This window comes from Balaenoptera acutorostrata, chromosome 7 (assembly GCF_949987535.1).
Source record: "Balaenoptera acutorostrata chromosome 7, mBalAcu1.1, whole genome shotgun sequence".
NCBI classification, from domain to species: Eukaryota; Metazoa; Chordata; class Mammalia; order Artiodactyla; family Balaenopteridae; genus Balaenoptera; species Balaenoptera acutorostrata.
In genome coordinates, this window is record NC_080070.1 from 66,526,871 (window position 1) to 66,547,354 (window position 20,484).

At 38.5% G+C, this 20,484-nt stretch overlaps 1 protein-coding gene across 1 annotated transcript in view; it reads right to left on the reverse strand.

Moving 5' to 3' along the window:
* The window catches only part of THSD7A (thrombospondin type 1 domain containing 7A), a 487,237-nt gene that overhangs the window by 33,402 nt on the left and 433,351 nt on the right, over positions 1-20,484 (reverse strand). Inside the window, exons 14-17 of the mRNA XM_007191805.3 lie at positions 9,335-9,513; positions 6,711-6,716; positions 4,919-5,052; positions 570-723 (exon numbers count right to left, since the gene is read on the reverse strand). Coding sequence (XP_007191867.3) covers positions 570-723; positions 4,919-5,052; positions 6,711-6,716; positions 9,335-9,513 — 473 coding nt within the window. The remainder of the gene's footprint in view (positions 1-569; positions 724-4,918; positions 5,053-6,710; positions 6,717-9,334; positions 9,514-20,484) is intronic.

The following is a 20,484-nucleotide window of genomic DNA, read 5'->3' on the forward strand; positions in this document are numbered from 1 at the left end:
ACACGGGTTCGATCCCTGGTCTGGGAAGATCCCACATGCCGTGGAGCAACTAAGCCCGTGTGCCACAACTATTGAGCCTGCGCTCTAGATCCCACGAGCCACAACTACTGAAGCCTGTGCGCCTAGAGCCCGTGAGCCACAACTACTGAAGCCCGCGTGCCTAGAGCCCATGCTCCGCAACAAGAGAAGCCACTGCAATGAGAAGCCCGCGCACCGCAACGAAGAGTAGCCCCTGCTCGCTGCAACTAGAGAAAGTCCACAAGCAGCAATGAAGACCCAACGCAGCCAAAAAAAAACCAAAAAAACAAAAGGCATTTTGTGCTGGGTTTAGGAGGATGGTGGAGGAGCATAAAGCTTGCAAGAGGTTGAGCTGTTCCGCTGTGAGTCCAAACATTGCTGATTTTAAATGGCACAGTCCTAAGAATGAAGTAGCCAAAAATACACCTTGCTTTGGTAACTAATTTAGTAACTAATTTAGTAACCAAGCTATTATTTTCTTAATATTTTTAAAGCTTTAGTGGTTAAGGAATTAAGCAAATTCTACATTAATAAATGGTTAATTGTCTCACCAAAGTGCATCGGGTCCACGGACCCCATTCAGTTATCACACAATCCTCGGGACATGGTAATTTGCACTCTCTAGAGCCCAGAGGCATCTCTTCTGGGTCACAGAGGTAATCCTCTACATGGTCAGAAGGGCCATCCGCCGTGTTCTGCATGCATCTAGAAGAAAACATACCTATCAGTGAAGGAACTGGGACAATTAAACAATGGCCAACCCGTTAAGGTACAAGGTTTTTCATAAGACAGCACCATGGAGGTGGGGGATGGGAAGCTTTGAATTTAATGAATAAAATTCTCCAAACATAAAGACGTAAAAGGATCTCTGCCTCCCATACATAGTTGTATAGCTTATGATTTAAAAATCTATGCTTGCATGTATCATCATAATCTTTTAAAGTTATAGCCACTGTGTATACACTCCGTGTACATAAACTAAGTGTCTTCCTCTTAAAGGAGAGGGTCATTTACACCCATATATGATGCAGAAACTAATGAGTTCACCAAAGATATTCATAGATGGGTTACAATTTTGGAATATAATGCATGTTTTTCTTCTGAGGAAAATGGTGAATTCCATGGAGAAGGCAGATTCATATATGATGGAAGACAAGGCACGCCGAAATCTCCTAGGGAGAGATTTCAGTTAAGTGGTTTTGAGAAAGTAATTGATGGCATTTATCAAGTTGTTTTGTCATTTCAAAAGTAATTTTAGCTTCCCATCTGCTGATAACCTTAAAAGAAAGGCAGAAGTGAAGAGACAATCATAAGAATAATAGCACAAATTCTCTAAACATGGTTGTTGGGATCTTCCTATATCTTGACCTTTTTTATTGTTAGTTTTCTTTTTAACAGAACAAATTCAAACATTTTATTACATTTCATTGTATTGTAAGCAGTCATAAAGGGCTCCTTAGTCATCTCTTGGGAATCTAATTAATGTGGCTAGTACCAGACTTAACTTTTACTGTAGTTAATAATCTCTCAAGGCACTTTTTGAATAGAAGAGAAAAACTTTATCCCTCATTTGTAACTCAGAGAGAAGGTCAACCAAATTAATAGGTTTGGGAAGAGAACTGCATTGCAGGAGATGAAAAGGAAGGCTTGAGCTCTTAAGCCTCTCAAACCCATTGCAATGTTTTAAACTGTTGGTTGTATTACATTACCAATTATACCTGGAATGTCAACTTTTCTCAGGGATTTACAATCAGTAGGGACATTGCATCTTCACAAATCTCCTCTGCAGAATCACGTTTCTATACAGTGCTGCTAATTTTAAGAGAAATGTGGTTTTCCTGTGGAACACATTCAAAGACTGGAAAACTAAGCTGTTGGTTATGTCTTAACTGGGTTTGTAACCTGGAAAAATATCCACACAAATACCCACCTCTGCATTTTTTTGATATTGAATAAATATATAAAAAGTAATCACAAAAATATGCAAATGTAGACAGACATTTATATAGTTTCATTGCTGAAGGAAAAAAATAAATTATAAATTTCGCTGGGAGAATTTTAGTTTCCCAGGAAAAAAGTTCTAGCTTCAGTGGCATTTTAAAAATGTTCTGTTGACAGCAGCTATGAGAGGACAAGGAGCAGACGGGACAGTTCAATCTCCAAAGTTGGATTTGCTGCTAAGAAAAGATTACATTAATGTGAGGCCCTGACATGATGTACAAGGATTAACTTGCAAAATTACCTATTGATTCAAAGTTAAGGACAGATGTTCAATACTCTATTAAGTAGTTATGTGCATAAAACTTTGTTTTCAAAGGTATTTCTTTTCCTTCAATTTTTATTATACAGGTAATAGATTCATTTTAGGAAAATCACAAGAAATAATAAAAATTCACTACATTCTATCAGAGATAACCACTCTTAACAGACCACTATATTTAAACCTATATTTTCATTTCATTAAATAGGAGCAAACTTCACCTACTCTCTGTACCATTTAGGAAAAACATCAACAATACATTATAAAAATCTTTTTGTGTTATTAACTGTGTTTCTAAGACATAATTTTTAATGATTACATTTGAATTCCATCATTTGAATGTGCCACAATTGCTAAAAAACCCTTCTTGTTGACATTCAGATTATTTATGGTTTATTTATTTGAGTTGGTATTAATGATATTTTTATCACTGTAGAATAGAATAAATATTTGGATCAAGTCTTGAGCCCAAAGGAAAGCACTTTAAGTTCATTTGCTTTCTTCAAATTCCTGGCCTTTTCTCCTTTCCATAGGAGAAGGGATTATGCTGTGAGAATACTGAACTATTTTAGAAAACCACCACCAAGTTGGAGGCCAAGGGTGGGCCCAGATGCCCACCACAGTTGTAGCAATAAGGGGGTGCATTGCCTGCAGAAAATTCATAAGCAACAATAGAAATAACCAAATCTGTTTGGTTTTTATTATCATTATGTGCTGGCAATTCTACAAAAATGTTAGTGAAAAAATATTCCTTCCCAGCAGGGCAAACCGCTACTATTACTCAGTCTTTGCTATGTCACACCATCCTAAAAGAGAAAAAATGAGATATTTTGAAACCTGCTCTCTTATAGACTCTTCTGTCCTGAAATGTCACCCAATGCTTGCATCTAACAGGACATTTTACCTTAATTAGCAGAGGCTAAGGTCTGGGAGGTATACTACTGAATCAAGAAAGAAACATTATTACACAATCAGAAATTCCAATCAATACTGATCTTCTCTTTTCTCTGTTTGCATTAAAAATGTTTACTGGAAAAATAAGTTGACCAGAAAAGTTACTTTGTTTAAGATGTGTTTGGAAATGTTGAGAATACCTATTCACAAAGCAAAAAGAAGCAACATATACACAGATAGCCAAAGGGAAAGCCGAAAGAAGTTCTTTATTATAATTTTTCTACTAACAAAAACCACAACCTGATCAAATTTTTAATATAAGAAAAATATTTTTATATTTGAAAGAGAAATTTTAAATTTGGCAGAAGATTGGTAGAAAACAGAATCTCTGTCTTTTTCTTCCCTGTTTCCCTATTAACTCATTACCTCCACCCACCTCATCCACCTTTAAAAGTTACTCCGTAAAATAACTTGAGAGTTCAGATGGGCTTTTGAAAAAAGAGATAGAGACTATTTTTACTGGAAGAAATGTTTTACATAGTGTGCCAAGGTTTTATGATATAAACGATAACTTGTTCTACTTTCCTATTGAAACAGATTAAGAAATAGGAATCTTAAAATTCATGAAAAGTTATGTCATGAGTGAGAACGGGATTCTTCACAACAGGAGTTCTCAGGTTTTGGATGTTTTCATATTTTTCTTTACTGTGTGTCACTCAGCAGAGTTAGAAGAAACTGGTTGTAGTTAAAGAGTGACAAGAGACTTGAGTTTGAATGCAACTGTCCCTTTACTAGGTGTGTGCTCTCAGCACATTACTTAGTACTTCTGAATCTACTCCGTAACGTGGAGATAATAAAGCCTCATATATTTGTTTCCCAGGTTTAAGACCCTTCAGGATCATATGTAGATGGTGTAGGGATAATTTAATGAGTTAATTTAATCGTATTACAATTATTACAATAATTTAATTGTATTAGGTTTTAGGGAAGTTCTGTGAATATGACAGGGTCTCAGTTTGGAGAAACAGGATTTAATAAACGGGACAGACATGTAGATGGATCTTTCAAAACAGTGAGGGGTACGTGGGGTATTATAGAACAAGGCTGCTCAGTAGAGCTTTCTATGACAATGTAAATACTGTGCTGTCTCACAGAATTGCCACTAGCCACCTCTGGCTATCGAGCACTTAGAATGTGTCTAGTGTGACCGAGGAAATGCATTTTATTTAATTTTAATAGATTTAAAGTGAAATAGTCATACGTGGCTTGTGGCTACCCTACCGGACAGTGTGGTTCTGAGAACAAATGAGAGGCACGAGCCAGCGGGGGGTTTAGGGAAGGCTTCCTAGAGCAGATGAGAGTATTCAAAAGATAGCCAGTTTGATACAAAGGATAAAGAGTTTACAAAAGATTATCACTAAGATACAGTTAGAAATATATCTGACCTTTAAGGAAGAAGTTACTGGGGTTGGAAAATCTGCATTCATTCACCTCACATTCAATATGCAGCCCTTTCCCTGCAAGGGTACCTTGAAGCAAAGCTTCCTAAAATCAGAAGGCAGAGGATGATAAACTGCTGTTGGAAGCAGATCCCTTTAGAGCTTTCTATGAACACAGACTCCATAAAAGTAAAATTGAAGACAGTTTCATTCAGGAGATTGGGAGGAGGGCAAGCTCACGTTGACACATGAGAAATCGGGACGTGGCTGTGCCTTTGCTTCTCTGTGTTACTAGGCTTGGCCTTACCTCACTTTTCGGGTTTGCACGCCCTCTCCACAGTTGTCCCGCATGTTCACAAAGGTCACCTTGCAGATGCTCCATGGCTCTGTAACCCATATGTACTGGCTGCAGTCACTGTGGCAAGGGACGACCTCATACACCTGAAACACACATGGTTCTCAATGACCTCACCTCACGGAACCCCATGAGGTGAGTGGGAACACTTCATATCACAGTTATCATGATATTCTTGTTTAGCTACTCTGAAGCCTTTCCTTTACTGTTCATTATTCTAAAACAGGACTATAGAGGATCTCTTGAGAGTTCTAGCAGTGAAGGGAACGGCTAACTGTGTTGTATCATGCTGCTCCTCTATCACATTGCAGATGGACTCTGGACCTCATGGACCACATCAGACACATTCCGTACTTTCTTGGACTGACCCTTACCACACAGTATTGTAATTTCCTGGGCCATATGTCCTGTTCACAGTTTCATGTGTCTTCAATACTTAGCCCAGGGTGCTCATATGTCAGGCATTCTATAGAGATTTGCTGAGTAAGATGAATAAATGAATAAAAGAATTAATGAATTAAGTAAGCATATAAAAGTAGCTGTTTTCAAGTAAGTATAATTTGGCCTGTTTTCCAAGTAAGTATGTATACCAATAAGAATTTTGTGTGTGTGTTCCATATATGAAATTAAATTAAAAGATAAATAATATGAAATAAAGCTATCTTAAAACTAACTAAACCTTGGAAGCAAGGTCTGAAATTGGTCTCATATTACACAGGTACTAAGCAGTGAGGGTCACATAAAACAAAGCAAATTGTCTCTGCTCTGGTGCCCATAAAGGCTTGCAGACCCAGGTCTGGGGTGGTGTGGTTGGTTGTTTCAGGATTTTTAGCACAATGAACCAATTATGCTCTTTTCTCAGTGAGAAAGAAGAATGACTAAATAAATGAAAAAAAGGACCATAATCCACTGGAACAGAGCTGACTCAACCATTAAAGAAAATTGTCTCTTAAAATCATTTCAAAATCTATGATAACTCTTATTTCCTATTTTACACACACACACACACACACACACACACACACACATAAACTACATGAATATTTTATATAACTATTTAATTCCAGAAAATATAGATTTAAATAGTCCTTTGGAGCCATTCTTTTGTGCAAATTTTAGTTTTACTAAACATCCAAGTAAAGTGAATAAAGTTGACCTATTCCACACAGGAATAAAAAGTGTGCACTGTTGGAGTGAGAATCTGTAATTACTGTCATAAGTTATCACCTTCACATTGGGTGCTGTATTAAAATAGGACTAAATACTGTTTTAGTATTTAGTAAAATATTACCCTACAAGTTGTCGGGAAGGGAACAACTGAAGGGGAAATGCCATCTTTCCTAATCCTTTGATGGCTTTCATTTTAATCTCCTACACTGGAGTGAATACAAATCAGTTCAGAGCCACCTCCTGCTACCGCTTTGAGCCCACCTGCCCCTCTCCCACTCCCTCTCTGAGAAGCATGCGACCATTAACAGGAGGTGTCCTTGCCTTTTCAAGGGTGGTGAATTATGCTTGTTCTCCGCTATCCCTGTACCTTAGGCCCTGATATTAAAATGAGAAAACACATGTAATATGCTAGGAAAACAAAGGGAATAGCTGCAGAAGAAAAATTTTATGGAAAACATGTTTTTCCCTATAAAAGAAAAGAAATAGCAGGAAAAGAAATACATTCTCTGATGCCAGGAGTAAAATGAAAACAAACAGCACTCTATTATGAACGATGAGGTTTAAAAGTTCTTACCTGGGCCTGGAGTAGTGTTCACCAGGAATGAAGAAAAGAGAGAGAAACAAAGATAAGTTAAAATGTCAGTATATTTGATGAGAAGAACTCATGTTCTAAGTTTCAAATATTATCCATATATAAAAGGTGTTTTTTTTTTTTTTGGTAAATGATTAGAACATCTTTCTTAGATCTTGAAAGAGAAAAACCACCTCCTTATTACTGTTTAAAATTAAGATACACAAATGAGTATTGCAAACAGCAAGTTAAGGAAAGGATTTGATGGGCAGGATGAAGAAATCTTAGAAAACTGAGTAGACGTCAAAATACGTATCATGGGGAATCAACATATGACTGCAAATATCTTGTGGTTCAAATTGTGAGTGGACTATCTATAGATTGATTGACTGACTGACTGATATATTGATTTTAACCCATCCATCCACCCATATTTCTGAGGAAATGGGGATTTGCTTCCTCAATTGGAAAATGGAACCTCAGAGATCATTTTCAAGGCAAAGTACGACTTAATTACTGAGGAACGTATAATTGCAGTAAAAATATATGATTTACGATTTTCAACACTTACACAAACCTTTGCATATTCTTTACTTTCCTAACATTGTACTAACAAATAAATCCCTAGAAGTTTCTATTTTTTAATGTAGAACATTTGTGCTCAAAGTCAAAGATTCAGGAATCTATTATTTCTTGTTTTAGCTTTGATTTTTCCATTGTTCATGTCTCAATATACCACCAGTAGGCTGATAACAAATACGCAGATGTCCTTATCATACTCTGCATTAGATTATATCAGAGTGACAGAGAAATGGCTTAGGTTAAAGAGTTTTTAAGCAAAGACAGCTTGGTACAACCAATTTGAACTTCTGCAAATTCACTATGTAAAAAATAGCTCATTTTAATTTTAAAATCTGGCTGTTCACATACACACTAAAGGTATGAAAATGTGTAGAATTTATTTGAATCATGGATTAAAATTTAGATTTACTATTGGAAATTCAAGATTTCAAAACTTGTAGAACCATATTCTTTTGCATTATAAACATTACATTTCAGTTATTCTGTTTAATCGGGGTCATGCATTTTCTTTTTTGGAAATATTCACTAGGACAGAGAAACTCGATTACCAGTAGATGGCAGCAGTGCAGTATATTATTCACCTTCAGTTGTATTTAAGGGCAAGTTCAGCAATTTTTCTTTGGGGGAAAAATCAACATCCTTTTGGAGTACTTTCTATGCAATTTAATTCTCCACTTTCTTGGCCTTTAATCGATTTATTAAAAAGTTGTTTTTATTTTCTCTATAATTTACTTTTATTGTGATGAACAAATTTAGATTAATTTGGGAAGGCAAACGTATGGGTAAGCAGTGTGTTTGGAGATTAAAATTAGAAAATCTATGTGTGTATGAAACATACCTACATATTTAAGGTTAGTTCATACATATGAATTGGTTCATTTGTGACTTAAATTTAAACATACATCTTAATACCTACACATATTGTGTGAAATTCACTCTTTGTTAATTCACATGTAGGCCAAACATGGCAATAACTGTCTGATGAATCTTATATTACATTAAACTAGTCACAATTCCCCCCATTAGACATTTTATTTCCAATGGAACACGAGTAACAGCTATGAACTGCAGCTAACAAGGTGTGCATCCGAAGTCAAAGAAAGTTCCACATAAGATTGAAAAGGCCAATCACCAAATTGATAGATAACAATTGGTTACTTTGACTCCATCTTTATATTTCTTTTTTCTTTTATTTATTTTATTTATATATTTTTATTTTTGGTTGCGTTGGGTCTTCATTGCTGTGTGTGGGCTTTCTCTATCTGCAGTGAGCGGGGGCTACTCTTTGTTGCGGCGCACAGACTTCTCATTGCGGTGGCTTCTCTTGTTGCAGAGCATGGACTCTAGGCGCACTGGCTTCAGTAGTTGTGGCATGCGGGCTCAGTAGTTGTGGCTCGCGGACTCTAGAGCGCAGGCTCAGTAGTTGTGGCGCATGGGCTTAGTTGCTCCACGGCATGTGGGATCTTCCTGGACCAGGGCTCGAACCCGTGTCCCCTGCATTGGCAGGCGGATTCTTAAGCACTGCGCCACCAGGGAAGTCCAGTATATTTCTTTTTTCTTAACATAGTTCATATTGAACAAACTTAAGTAAATGTACAGAATATATTTCTCAATTTTAGACCCAAACCCATATACTTTCTTTGATTTTAATTTATGTACATGGTAATTGAGATGTCTTTTCTGAGAGTCTAGTGGATCTATCAGAAAAAGACAATCTTGCTCTCAGCGCACAAATTATTGTATAATAACAGATTAAATACCTTGACAGTATTTCAAAAGCAGATTTCATTTTTATTTCCATTGAATTATATTAATATGTATATATATATATATATAATACAGTGTACTAAATAAATCTCTTGAGAATACAGAGATCATCTATCTGATTTGGGATTTTAATAATTTACTCAGGCATTCTAAAGATAAAGTGGGTCAAATTTCTTATTCAGGGGCTATTATTTATTCTTCTCTATTTTGGATAAAAAAAAAATAGATCATTGTGCACCTAGAAAATATTTTACAATATTCCCATTGGTAGAAAATACCTGGTTGACATGGTCCAGTTTCGGGCATGGTCTTCCTCCATTATAGGGTTTTTCACGCAGCCATTTAGACCGAACCTTCACGCCACTCCCACAGGACTTGCTGCAGCGTGACCAGTTGGACCACTCACTGAGCTTGCAGTCTGAGGGGCAGGGGATGATGCAGGCCTCTTCAATGTAACCTGAGTGGAGGAAAATGAGACAAGAGCCATCTCCTCCACATGTCACTCACCTATTACTACCCACCATTCTAGCTCATTTAGAAGGTCCAAGCTTGACCTGACAGCAACATGCAAATGCAGAGATGTCTCTGTCGTTAGGGACTCAAATTAAATTCTGCAGGAAAATGACACATACATACAGTGACTCTGTTAAAATAACAGCTGAGCAGCTGTCATATGATCTGCTTAGGATTCATGCTCACCACATTTCAACATTTCTGACTTCCTGACAGCTCGTGTTTAATTGACAATAACCTGTCTGCTGCCATATCATTCTCATGTGGCCAGACTGATACATTAAAAAAATTATAACAGTTTTCTATAAAATCCTATCTGTTAATGTCACACAAGTTCAAGTGTCTGAGTCCATGCAACATTCTTCCTCAAGAAGAAAGCCAGACCCTCTCAATCAATATTCAAAAGGAACCATTTAACTTAGCACCTTATGGTTCCCCTTCATTGAAAATCAAGTCTGAGGAAGAAAAATGAAGGATGTTAAATAAACAATGCCTCATATTTTTATAGTGCTGTCAATTTCAAAGCACCTTCACACCTTGCATTCATTTGATTCTCTTGCAGATATTATAAATGTATTGGGCATGTGATGCTCTACTGGACAGATAAGAAAACAAATACAGAGAGATAACTGACAAGTGCAAGGTCACACAGTAAGAGATAGGGATAGGATTTCTGAGGTCCAGTCTAGTACTCATTCCATCAAATCACACAGTCAATTAACTTAAGAGTCTACAGATTTATTTTGAGAAATGGGAGCATTTTCCTTGACCAGTCCCTCACTACCAACTTGGCATTTCACAGTATCAGTTTATCACTATTGTTCTCAAGGCAAATAAGTGGAAAGAGCAAAATTCCTCTGGTCAAGAGTCGTCTGTCATACTATGTGGAGTGGTTGTTCTTAAAACAAGAAAACACTCTGTTCTTACCATTTTACATCAACATCAAAGATTCGATTTTGAAAATCATTATAATGTAAACAACTTAAACTAGGAACTCTAGGTAGATTTTTAAAAATTTTATTGAGACACAATTTATATACTATAAAAATCAGCTCACGTTCTGGTCTTTAATATAGTCTGAGTAATGCAACCATGACCACCATCTAGTTTCAGAACATTTTCATTACCACAGAAAGAAACCCTATACCTATTAGCAGTCATTTCCCATTTTTCCCTCCCTGGCAACCACTAATCTACTTTATATCTCTAAGAATTCACCTATTCTGAACAATTTATAAAATGAAATCAAACATTATGTTTTATGATTGGCTTCTTTCATTTAATGTAATGTTCTCTGGGTTTTTCTATGGTATAGCATGTGTTAGTACTTCATTCCTTTTTATTAACCAAATAGTATTCCATTGTATAGATATATCATATTTTTTTATCCTTTCATCAGCTGATGGACATTTTAGTTGTTTCCACATTTTGTATATTATGAATAATGCTGTGAATATTTGTGTACAAGTTTCTGTATGGACAAGTTTTCAGTTCTCTTGGGTATATATCTTGGAGTGTATTTAACTTTTTGTAGACGTGCCAAACTGTTTTCCAAAGTGACTGTACCATTTTACAATTACACTAGCAAGGTATGAGTGTTCCAATTTCTACATTTGTCAAAACTTATTATGTCTTTTTTATTTTAGTGTCCTTTGAAGAAAAAAACTTTTAAATGTTAACGAAGTCCAATTTATCTATTTTTACTTCGGTTGCTTGTGCTTTGATGTCCTATCTAGGAAACCATTATCTAATCCAAGGTCATAAAGATTTACACCCATTTTTTTCTTCTAAGAGTTTTATAGTTTTAGTTCTTATATTTAAGTATATCATTCATTCTGAGTTATTTTTGTATATGTTAAAACAAAGGCAGTCCAATTTCATTCCTCTGTATGTGATTACCAAGTTACCCCAGGCCCATTTGTGGAAAATACTATTTTTTCTACAGTGAATTGTTTTTGTACCCTTGTTGATAATCAGTTGACTATAAATGTAAGGGTTTATATCTGGATTCTAAATATCACTCCACTGATCTCTCTACCAGCACCACACTGTCTTGATTACTGTCACTTTGTAGTACATTTTGAAATCAGAATGTCTGAGTCCTCCTTTGTTCTTTTTCTTCCAAGAAAGTTTTGGGTCCCTTACATTTCCACATACATCTTTGAATCAGCTTGTCAATTTTTGCCCCAAATGGCAGATTTTGATAGGAGTTGTGATGAATAGTTTGATCAATTTGGGAGTATTGCTATCTTAACAATCCAGGTACATGGAATTTCTTTCCATTTATTTAGGTATTCTTTAATTTCTTTCAATGATGTTTTGTAGTGTTTAGTGTATGTCTTGCACTTCTTTTCTTAAACTTACTCCTCAGTATTTTGTTCTTTTTATTCTAGGCAGATTTAAAAGAGAGCCAACAAACACTGATTTCTTTTATTACAGTGAAATAAGACCACCTAAAAACCAGTATGACAGATCTAATCTATAAGCTTGTGCCCAAAGTGTCCTGACTTGATACAGTGTTAAAAAGTTAGCCAACTTACTACATAGTATTTCCTAGCCTTGCTTTATAAATTACCTGGAACACATGTTAAAAGTACAGGTTTCTGGCAACCCCAGACATTACAATACAGTTCACTTGGGAGAGTACCTGATTTTTGGAAATTAATATATTTTCTTGTGTTTATTCATCACTCCCTCTCTTTTTAATTGAAAATTTTCTTATTAAGGTAATTGTAGACACATATACTTGTAAGAAATAATATAGAGAGGTCCCCTGCATACTTTCCCCAGTTTCCTACAATGGTAACTAAAGTATAATTTCAACCCAGATACTGAGATTGATACAATCCATTGAGTTTATTCAAGTTTCACCAGTTTTACTTGTACTTATTTGTGTGTGTGTGTGTGTGTGTGTGTGTGTGCGTGTGTGTGTGCATGTGTGTGTGTGTGTGTGTGTAGGACTGAAATTAAGGAACTCTGTTGTAAGACACAGGAAGAATCAGCAAAATCTGGGTGAGAAGTAGTTTTGTGGGATATTTCTCTCTATATTATCTTCTGTATTTTTGTCAAGTATACACATCACCTGTTTTAAACTTATTGTAGTCTCGATACACAAAAGTGTATCTTTCAAAAGTATAAAGTTCACTGAACACATGCATGAAACCAACACTACTCCAGAACCCTCTTTTGTGTTGCCTTCCAATCACTACCTCTTCTCACATGGGCAACTACTACCCTGATTTCTTACAACCTAGAACAGTTTTACTTTAAAAAAAATTTATGTAAATGGAATCATACAGTATATACCCATGTGTGCTAGCCTTCTTTCACCCTACGTTGTGATGTGAGATTCATCCATACTGTTGCATGCTGTTGAAGATTATTCATTCTAATTAATGTATAGTACTCTATTGTGTGACTATATTATGGTTTTTTAATTCATTCTATTGTTTGTGAGCATTTGGGTATTTTTCAATGGCAAGCTACTACCAACTGTACTGCTATGAACATTCTAGAACACGTCTCTTGGTGAACATACGTATGCATTTCTGCTAGGCATATTCCTAGGAGTGAATTTGATGCCTCAGAGGATATGCATATTATATCAGCAAATTGTAAGTATAAAAGAAAACTTTCTTAAAAAGATGGGATCATGAATTTGGTATGAAGAGCAGGATGCAATGAAAGAATGCTCAAAAGTGAGAATTAGTCTCAGAGAATCTTCAAGGGGGCAGATGTGTCAGCCGGGGCTTTGCCAGCTGTGAAATACTGAAGACAGAAAGAAGATGTTAATGTTGAGTTTTGAATGTACTTCTGATATTGAAGAAGACTTTTGGAGTATTGATAATAATCCAGAGGGAAGTCCAATAGAGAACTGAAAAAATACTTTACAATAGTGTTTACCAAAATTTTGAAAAGCATAACTGTTCTTCAAACAGATTACCATGACCTACTTAAAGCTCATACTTTGACTTTAAGTATGATTTGAGGTGGGAAAACAAGCCCAGCTCACAATTTTGAGTTAAAATATGTTTCAAATCACATTCTCCTTTTCAATCAGCACAGCCAGTAAATAAATCTATAAAGTGTGCGATACTTAAAAGTGTAACTCCTGATAGGGCCAGTAATAATCTGTGTTTCATAGTAATAGTTTAAGAAATAGAATCAAACTGTACAAATGTCTAAAGTCATTTCCAAATCAATGCCATCTGTAACCAGATTATTTAATGTTTGTAAAAGACAATGAATTAAGAAAAAATCCCAACTATTTCCAAATATTATCAATAGCTTAGTTAAAGGACACTAGTATTTCGAAGGTAATAAATTATTGAAATATTTCTAGAATTGCATTTTCCACCTTGCTAAAGATGAAAATGACTGCAAAAGTAAACCTCTGATAGAGAAGATGGCGGAAGAGTAAGACGCGGAGATCACATTCCTTCCCACAGATACAGTAGAAATACACCTACACGTGGAACTGCTCCTACAGAACACCCACTGAACGCTGGCAGAAAACGTCCGACCTCCAAAAAGGCAAGAAACTCCCCCCGTACTTGGGTAGGGCAAAAGAAAAAAGAAATAACAGAGACAAAAGAATAGGGACGGCACCTGCACCAGTGGGAGGGAGCCGTGAAGGAGGAAAGGTTTCCACGCACTAGGAGCCCCTTTGCGGGCGGAGACTGCGGGGGGCGGAGGGGGGAAGCTTCAGAGCCACGGAGGAGAGCGCAGCCACAGAGGTGCGGAGGGCAAAGCGGAGAGGTTCCCGCACAGAGGCTCGGCGCCGAGCAGCACTCACCAGCCCGAGAGGCTTGTCTGCTTAGCCGCCGGGGCAGGCGGGGCTGGGAGCTGAGGCTCGGGCTTCGGTCGGATCGCAGGGAGAGGACTGGGGCTGGCAGCATGAACACAGCCTGAAGGGGTTAGCGCACCACAGCTAGCCGGGAGGGAGTCCGGGGAAAAAGTCTGCAGCTGCCGAAGAGGCAAGAGACTTTTTCATGCCTCTTTGTTTCGCGGCGGGCAAGGAGAGGGGATTCAGAGCGCTGCCTAAACGAACTCCAGAGAAGGGCGCGAGCCGCGGCTATCAGCGCGGATCCCACAGCAACAGGGGCGCAGAGGGAAAATCGGAGAGACTCCCGCACAGAGGCTCGGCGCCGAGCGGCGCTCACCAGCCCGAGAGGCTTGTCTGCTCCCCCGCCGGGGCGGGCAGGGCTGGGAGCTGAGGCTCGGGCTGCGGTCGGATCGCAGGGAGAGGACTGGGGCTGGCGGCGTGAACACAGCCTGAAGGGGTTGGCGCACCACAGCTAGCCGGGAGGGAGACCGGGAAAAGGTCTGCAGCTGCCGAAGAGGCAAGAGACTTTTTCTTGCCTCTTTGTTTCGCTGCGCGCAAGGAGAGGGGATTCAGAGCGCCGCCTAAACGAACTCCAGAGAAGGGCGCGAGCCGCGGCGTTCAGTGCGGACCCCAGAGACGGGCGTGAGATGCTGGGGCTGCTGCTGCCGCCTCCAAAAAGCCTGTGTGTGAGCACAGGTCACTCTCCACACCGCCCCTCCCGGTAGCCTGTGCAGCCCGCCACTGCCAGGGTCCCGGGATCCGGGGACAACATCCCCGGGAGAACGCACTGCGCGCCTCGGGCTGGTGCAACGTCACGCCGGCCTCTGACGCTGCAGGCTCGCCCCGCCTCCTCTGTACCCCTCCCTCCCCGCGGCCTGGGTGAGCCAGAGCCCCCGAAGCAGCTGCTCCTTTAACCCCGTCCTGTCTGGGCGGGGAACAGATGCCCTCAGGCGACCTACACGCAGAGGCGGGTCCAAATCCAAAGCTGAACCCCAGGAGCTGTGCGAACAGGGAAGAGAAGGGGAAATCTCTCCCAGCAGCCTCAGGAGCAGCGGATTAAAGCTCCACAAACAACTTGATGTGCCTGCATCTGCTGAATACCTGAACAGACAACGAATCATCCCAAATTCAGGAGGGGGACTTCGGGAGCAGGAGATATTAATTTTTCCCCTTTTCCTTTTTTTTGTGAGTGTATATGTATATGCTTCTGGGTGAGATTTTGTCTGTATAGCTTTGCTTTACAATAGCTTTATTTTACTTCACTATATTATAGCCTCTTTCTTTCTTTCTTTCTAATTTTTCTCCCTTTTTCTTTTTTTTGTGAGTGTATATGTATATGCTTCTGGGTGAGATTTTGTCTGTATAGCTTTGCTTTACAATAGCTTTATTTTACTTCACTATATTATAGCCTCTTTCTTTCTTTCTTTCTACTTTTTCTCCCTTTTACTCTTAGCCGTGTGGACGAAAGGCTCTTGGTGCTCCAGCCAGGCATCAGGGCCGTGCCTCTGAGGTGGGAGAGCCAACTTCAGAACACTGGTCCACAAGAGAGCTCCCAGCTCCACGTAATACCAAACGGCAAAAATCTCCCAGAGATCTCCATCTCAACATCAAGACCCAGCTTCACTCAACGACCAGCAAGCTACAGTGCTGGACATCCTATGCCAAACAACTAGCTAGACAGGAACACAACCCCATCCATTGGCAGAGAGGCTGCCTAAAGTCATAATAAGGCCACAGACACCCCAAAATACACCACCAGACGTGGACGTGCCCACCAGAAAGACAAGATCTAGCCTCATGCACCAGAACTCAGGCACTAGTTCCCTCCACCAGGAAGCCTACACAACCCACTGAACCAACCTTAGCCGCTGGGGACAGATACCAAAAACAACGGGAACTACGAACCTGCAGCCTGTGAAAAGGAGACCCCAAACACAGTAAGATAGGCAAAATGAGACGACAGAAAAACACACAGCAGATGAAGGAGCAGGCTCAAAACACACTGGACTTAACAAATGAAGAGGAAATAGGTAGTCTACCTGAAAAAGAATTCAGAATAATGATAGTAAGGATGATCCAAAATCTTGGAAATAGAATAGACAAAATGCAAGAAACATTTAACAAGGATGTAGAAGAACTAAAGAGGAACCAAGCAATGATGAAAAACACAATAAATGAAATTAAAAATACTCTAGATGGGATCAATAGTAGAATAACTGAGGCAGAAGAAAGGATAAGTGACCTGGAAGATAAAATGGTAGAAATAACTACTACAGAGCAGGATAAAGAAAAAAGAATGAAAAGAACTGAGGACAGTCTCAGGGACCTCTGGGACAACATTAAACGTGCCAACATTCGAATTATAGGGGTACCAGAAGAAGAAGAGAAAAAGAAAGGGACTGAGAAAATTTTTGAAGAGATTATAGTTGAAAACTTCCCTAATATGGGAAAGGAAATAGTTAATCAAGTCCTGGAAGCACAGAGAGTCCCATACAGGATAAACCCAAGGAGGAACACGCCAAGACACATATTAATCAAACTGTCAAAAATTAAATATAAGGAAAACATATTAAAGGCAGCAAGGGAAAAAAAACAAATAACACACAAGGGAATCCCCATAAGGTTAACATCTGATCTCTCAGCAGAAACTCTGCAAGCCAGAAGGGAGTGGCAGGATATACTTAAAGTCATGAAGGAGAAAAACCTACAACCAAGATTACTCTACCCAGCAAGGATCTCATTCAGATTCGATGGAGAAATTAAAACCTTTAAAGACAAGCAAAAGCTGAGAGAGTTCAGCACCACCAAACCAGCTTTACAACAAATGCTAAAGGAAATTCTCTAGGCAAGAAACACAAGAGAAGGAAAACACCTACAATAACAAACCCAATACATTTAAGAAAATGGGAATAGGAACATACATATCGATAATTACCTTGAATGTAAATGGATTAAATGCTCCCACCAAAAGACACAGGCTGGCTGAATGGATACAAAAACAAGACCCATACATATGCTGTCTACAAGAGACCCACTTCAGACCTAGGGACACATACAGACTGAAAGTGAGGGGATGGAAAAAGATATTCCATGCAAATGGAAATCAAAAGAAAGCTGGAGTAGCAATTCTCATATCAGACAAAATAGACTTTAAAATAAAGACTATTACAAGAGACAAAGAAGGACACTATATAATGATCAAGGGATCGATCCAAGAGGAAGGTATAACAATTGTAAATATTTATGCACCCAACATAGGAGCACCTCAATACATAAGGCAAATACTAACAGCCATGAAAGGGGAAATTGACAGCAACACAATCATAGTAGGGGACTTTAACACCCCACTTTCACCAATGGACAGATCATCCAAAATGAAAATAAATAAGGAAACACAAGCTTTAAATGATACATTAAACAATATGGACGTAATTGATATTTATAGGACATTCCACCCAAAAACAACAGAATACACATTTTTCTCAAGTGCTCATGGAACATTCTCCAGGATAGATCATATCTTGGGTCACAAATCAAGCCTTGGTAAATTTAAGAAAATTGAAATCGTATCAAGTATCTTTTCCGACCACAACGCTATGAGACTAGATATCAATTACAGGAAAAGATCTGTAAAAAATACAAACACATGGAGGCTACACAATACATTACTTAATAACGAAGTGATTACTGAAGAAATCAAAGGGGAAATCAAAAAATACCTAGAAACAAATGACAATGGAGACACGACGACCCAAAACCTATGGGACACAGCAAAAGCAGTGCTAAGAGGGAAGTTTATAGCAATACAAGCCTACCTCAAGAAACAGGAAACATCTCGAATAAACAACCTAACCTTGCACCTAAAGCAATTAGAGAAAGAAGAACAAAAAAACCCCAAAGCCAGCAGAAGGAAAGAAATTATAAAGATCAGGTCAGAGGGGCTTCCCTGGTGGCGCAGTGGTTGAGAATCTGCCTGCCAATGCAGGGGACATGGGTTCGAGCCCTGGTCTGGGAAGATCCCACATGCCACGGAGCAATTGGGCCCGTGAGCCACAATTGCTGAGCCTGTGCGTCTGGAGCCTGTGCTCCGCAACGAGAGGCCGCGATAGTGAGGGACCCGCACACGGCGATGAAGAGTGGTCCCCGCTTGCCACAACTAGAGAAAGCCCTCGCACAGAAATGAAGACCCAACACAGCCATAAATAAATAAAATAAAATAAATAATAATAATAATAAAAAATTAAAAAAAAAAAAAAAAAAAAAGATCAGGTCAGAAATAAATGAAAAAGAAATGAAGGAAACAATAGCAAAAATCAATGAAACTAAAAGCTGGTTCTTTGAGAAGATAAACAAAATTGATAAACCATTAGCCAGACTCATCAAGAGAAAAAGGGAGAAGACTCAGATCAATAGAATTAGAAATGAAAAAGGAGAAGTAACCACTGACACTGCAGAAATACAAAAGATCATGAGAGATTACTACAAGCAACTATATGCCAATAAAATGGACAACCTGGAAGAAATGGACAGATTCTTAGAAATGCACAACCTGCCGAGACTGAACCAGGAAGAAATAGAAAATATGAACAGACCAATCACAAGCACTGAAATTGAAACTGTGATTAAAAACCTTCCAACAAACAAAAGCCCAGGACCAGATGGCTTCACAGGCGAATTCTATCAAACATTTAGAGAAGAGCTAACACCTATCCTTCTCAAACTCTTCCAAAATATTGCAGAGGGAGGAACACTCCCAAACTCATTCTACGAGGCCACCATCACCCTGATACCAAAACCAGACAAAGATGTCACAAAGAAAGAAAACTACAGGCCAATATCACTGATGAACATAGATGCAAAAATCCTCAACAAAATACTAGCAAACAGAATCCAACAGCACATTAAAAGGATCATACACCATGATCAAGTGGGGTTTATCCCAGGAATGCAAGGATTCTTCAATATACGCAAATCAATCAATGTGATACACCATATTAACAAATTGAAGGAGAAAAACCATATGATCATCTCAATAGATGCAGAGAAAGCTTTTGACAAAATTCAACACCCATTTATGATAAAAGCCCTGCAGAAAGTAGGCATAGAGGGAACTTTTCTCAACATAATAAAGGCCATATATGACAAACCCACAGCCAACATTGTCCTCAATGGTGAAAAACTGAAACCATTTCCACTAAGATCAGGAACAAGACAAGGTTGCCCACTCTCACCACTATTATTCAACATAGTTCTGGAAGTCCTAGCCACAGCAATCAGAGAAGACAAAGAAATAAAAGGAATCCAAATCGGAAAAGAAGAAGTAAAGCTGTCACTATTTGCAGATGACATGATACTATACATAGAGAATCCTAAAGATGCTACCAGAAAACTCCTAGAGCTAATCAATGAATTTGGTAAAGTAGCAGGATACAAAATTAATGCACAGAAATCTCTTGCATTTCTATACACTAATGACGAAAAATCTGAAAGTGAAATTAAGAAAACACTCCCATTTACCATTGCAACAAAAAGAATAAAATATCTAGGAATAAACCTACCTAAGGAGACAAAAGACCTGTATGCAGAAAATTATAAGACACTGATGAAAGAAATTAAAGATGATACAAATAGATGGAGAGATATACCATGTTCCTGGATTGGAAGAATCAACATTGTGAAAATGTCTCTACTACCCAAAGCAATCTACAGATTCAATGCAATCCCTATCAAACTACCACTGGCATTTTTCACAGAACTAGAACAAAAAATTTCACAATTTGTATGGAAACACAAAAGACCCCGAATAGCCAAAGCAATCTTGAGAACGAAAAATGGAGCTGGGGGAATCAGGCTCCCTGACTTCAGACTATATTACAAAGCTTCAGTAATCAAGACAGTTTGGTATTGGCACAAAAACAGAAATATAGATCAATGGAACATGATAGAAAGCCCAGAGATAAACCCACACACATATGGTCAACTTATCTTTGATAAAGGAGGCAAGCATATACAGTGGAGAAAAGACAGCCTCTTCAATAAGTGGTGCTGGGAAAATTGGACAGGAACATGTAAAAGTATGAAATTAGAACA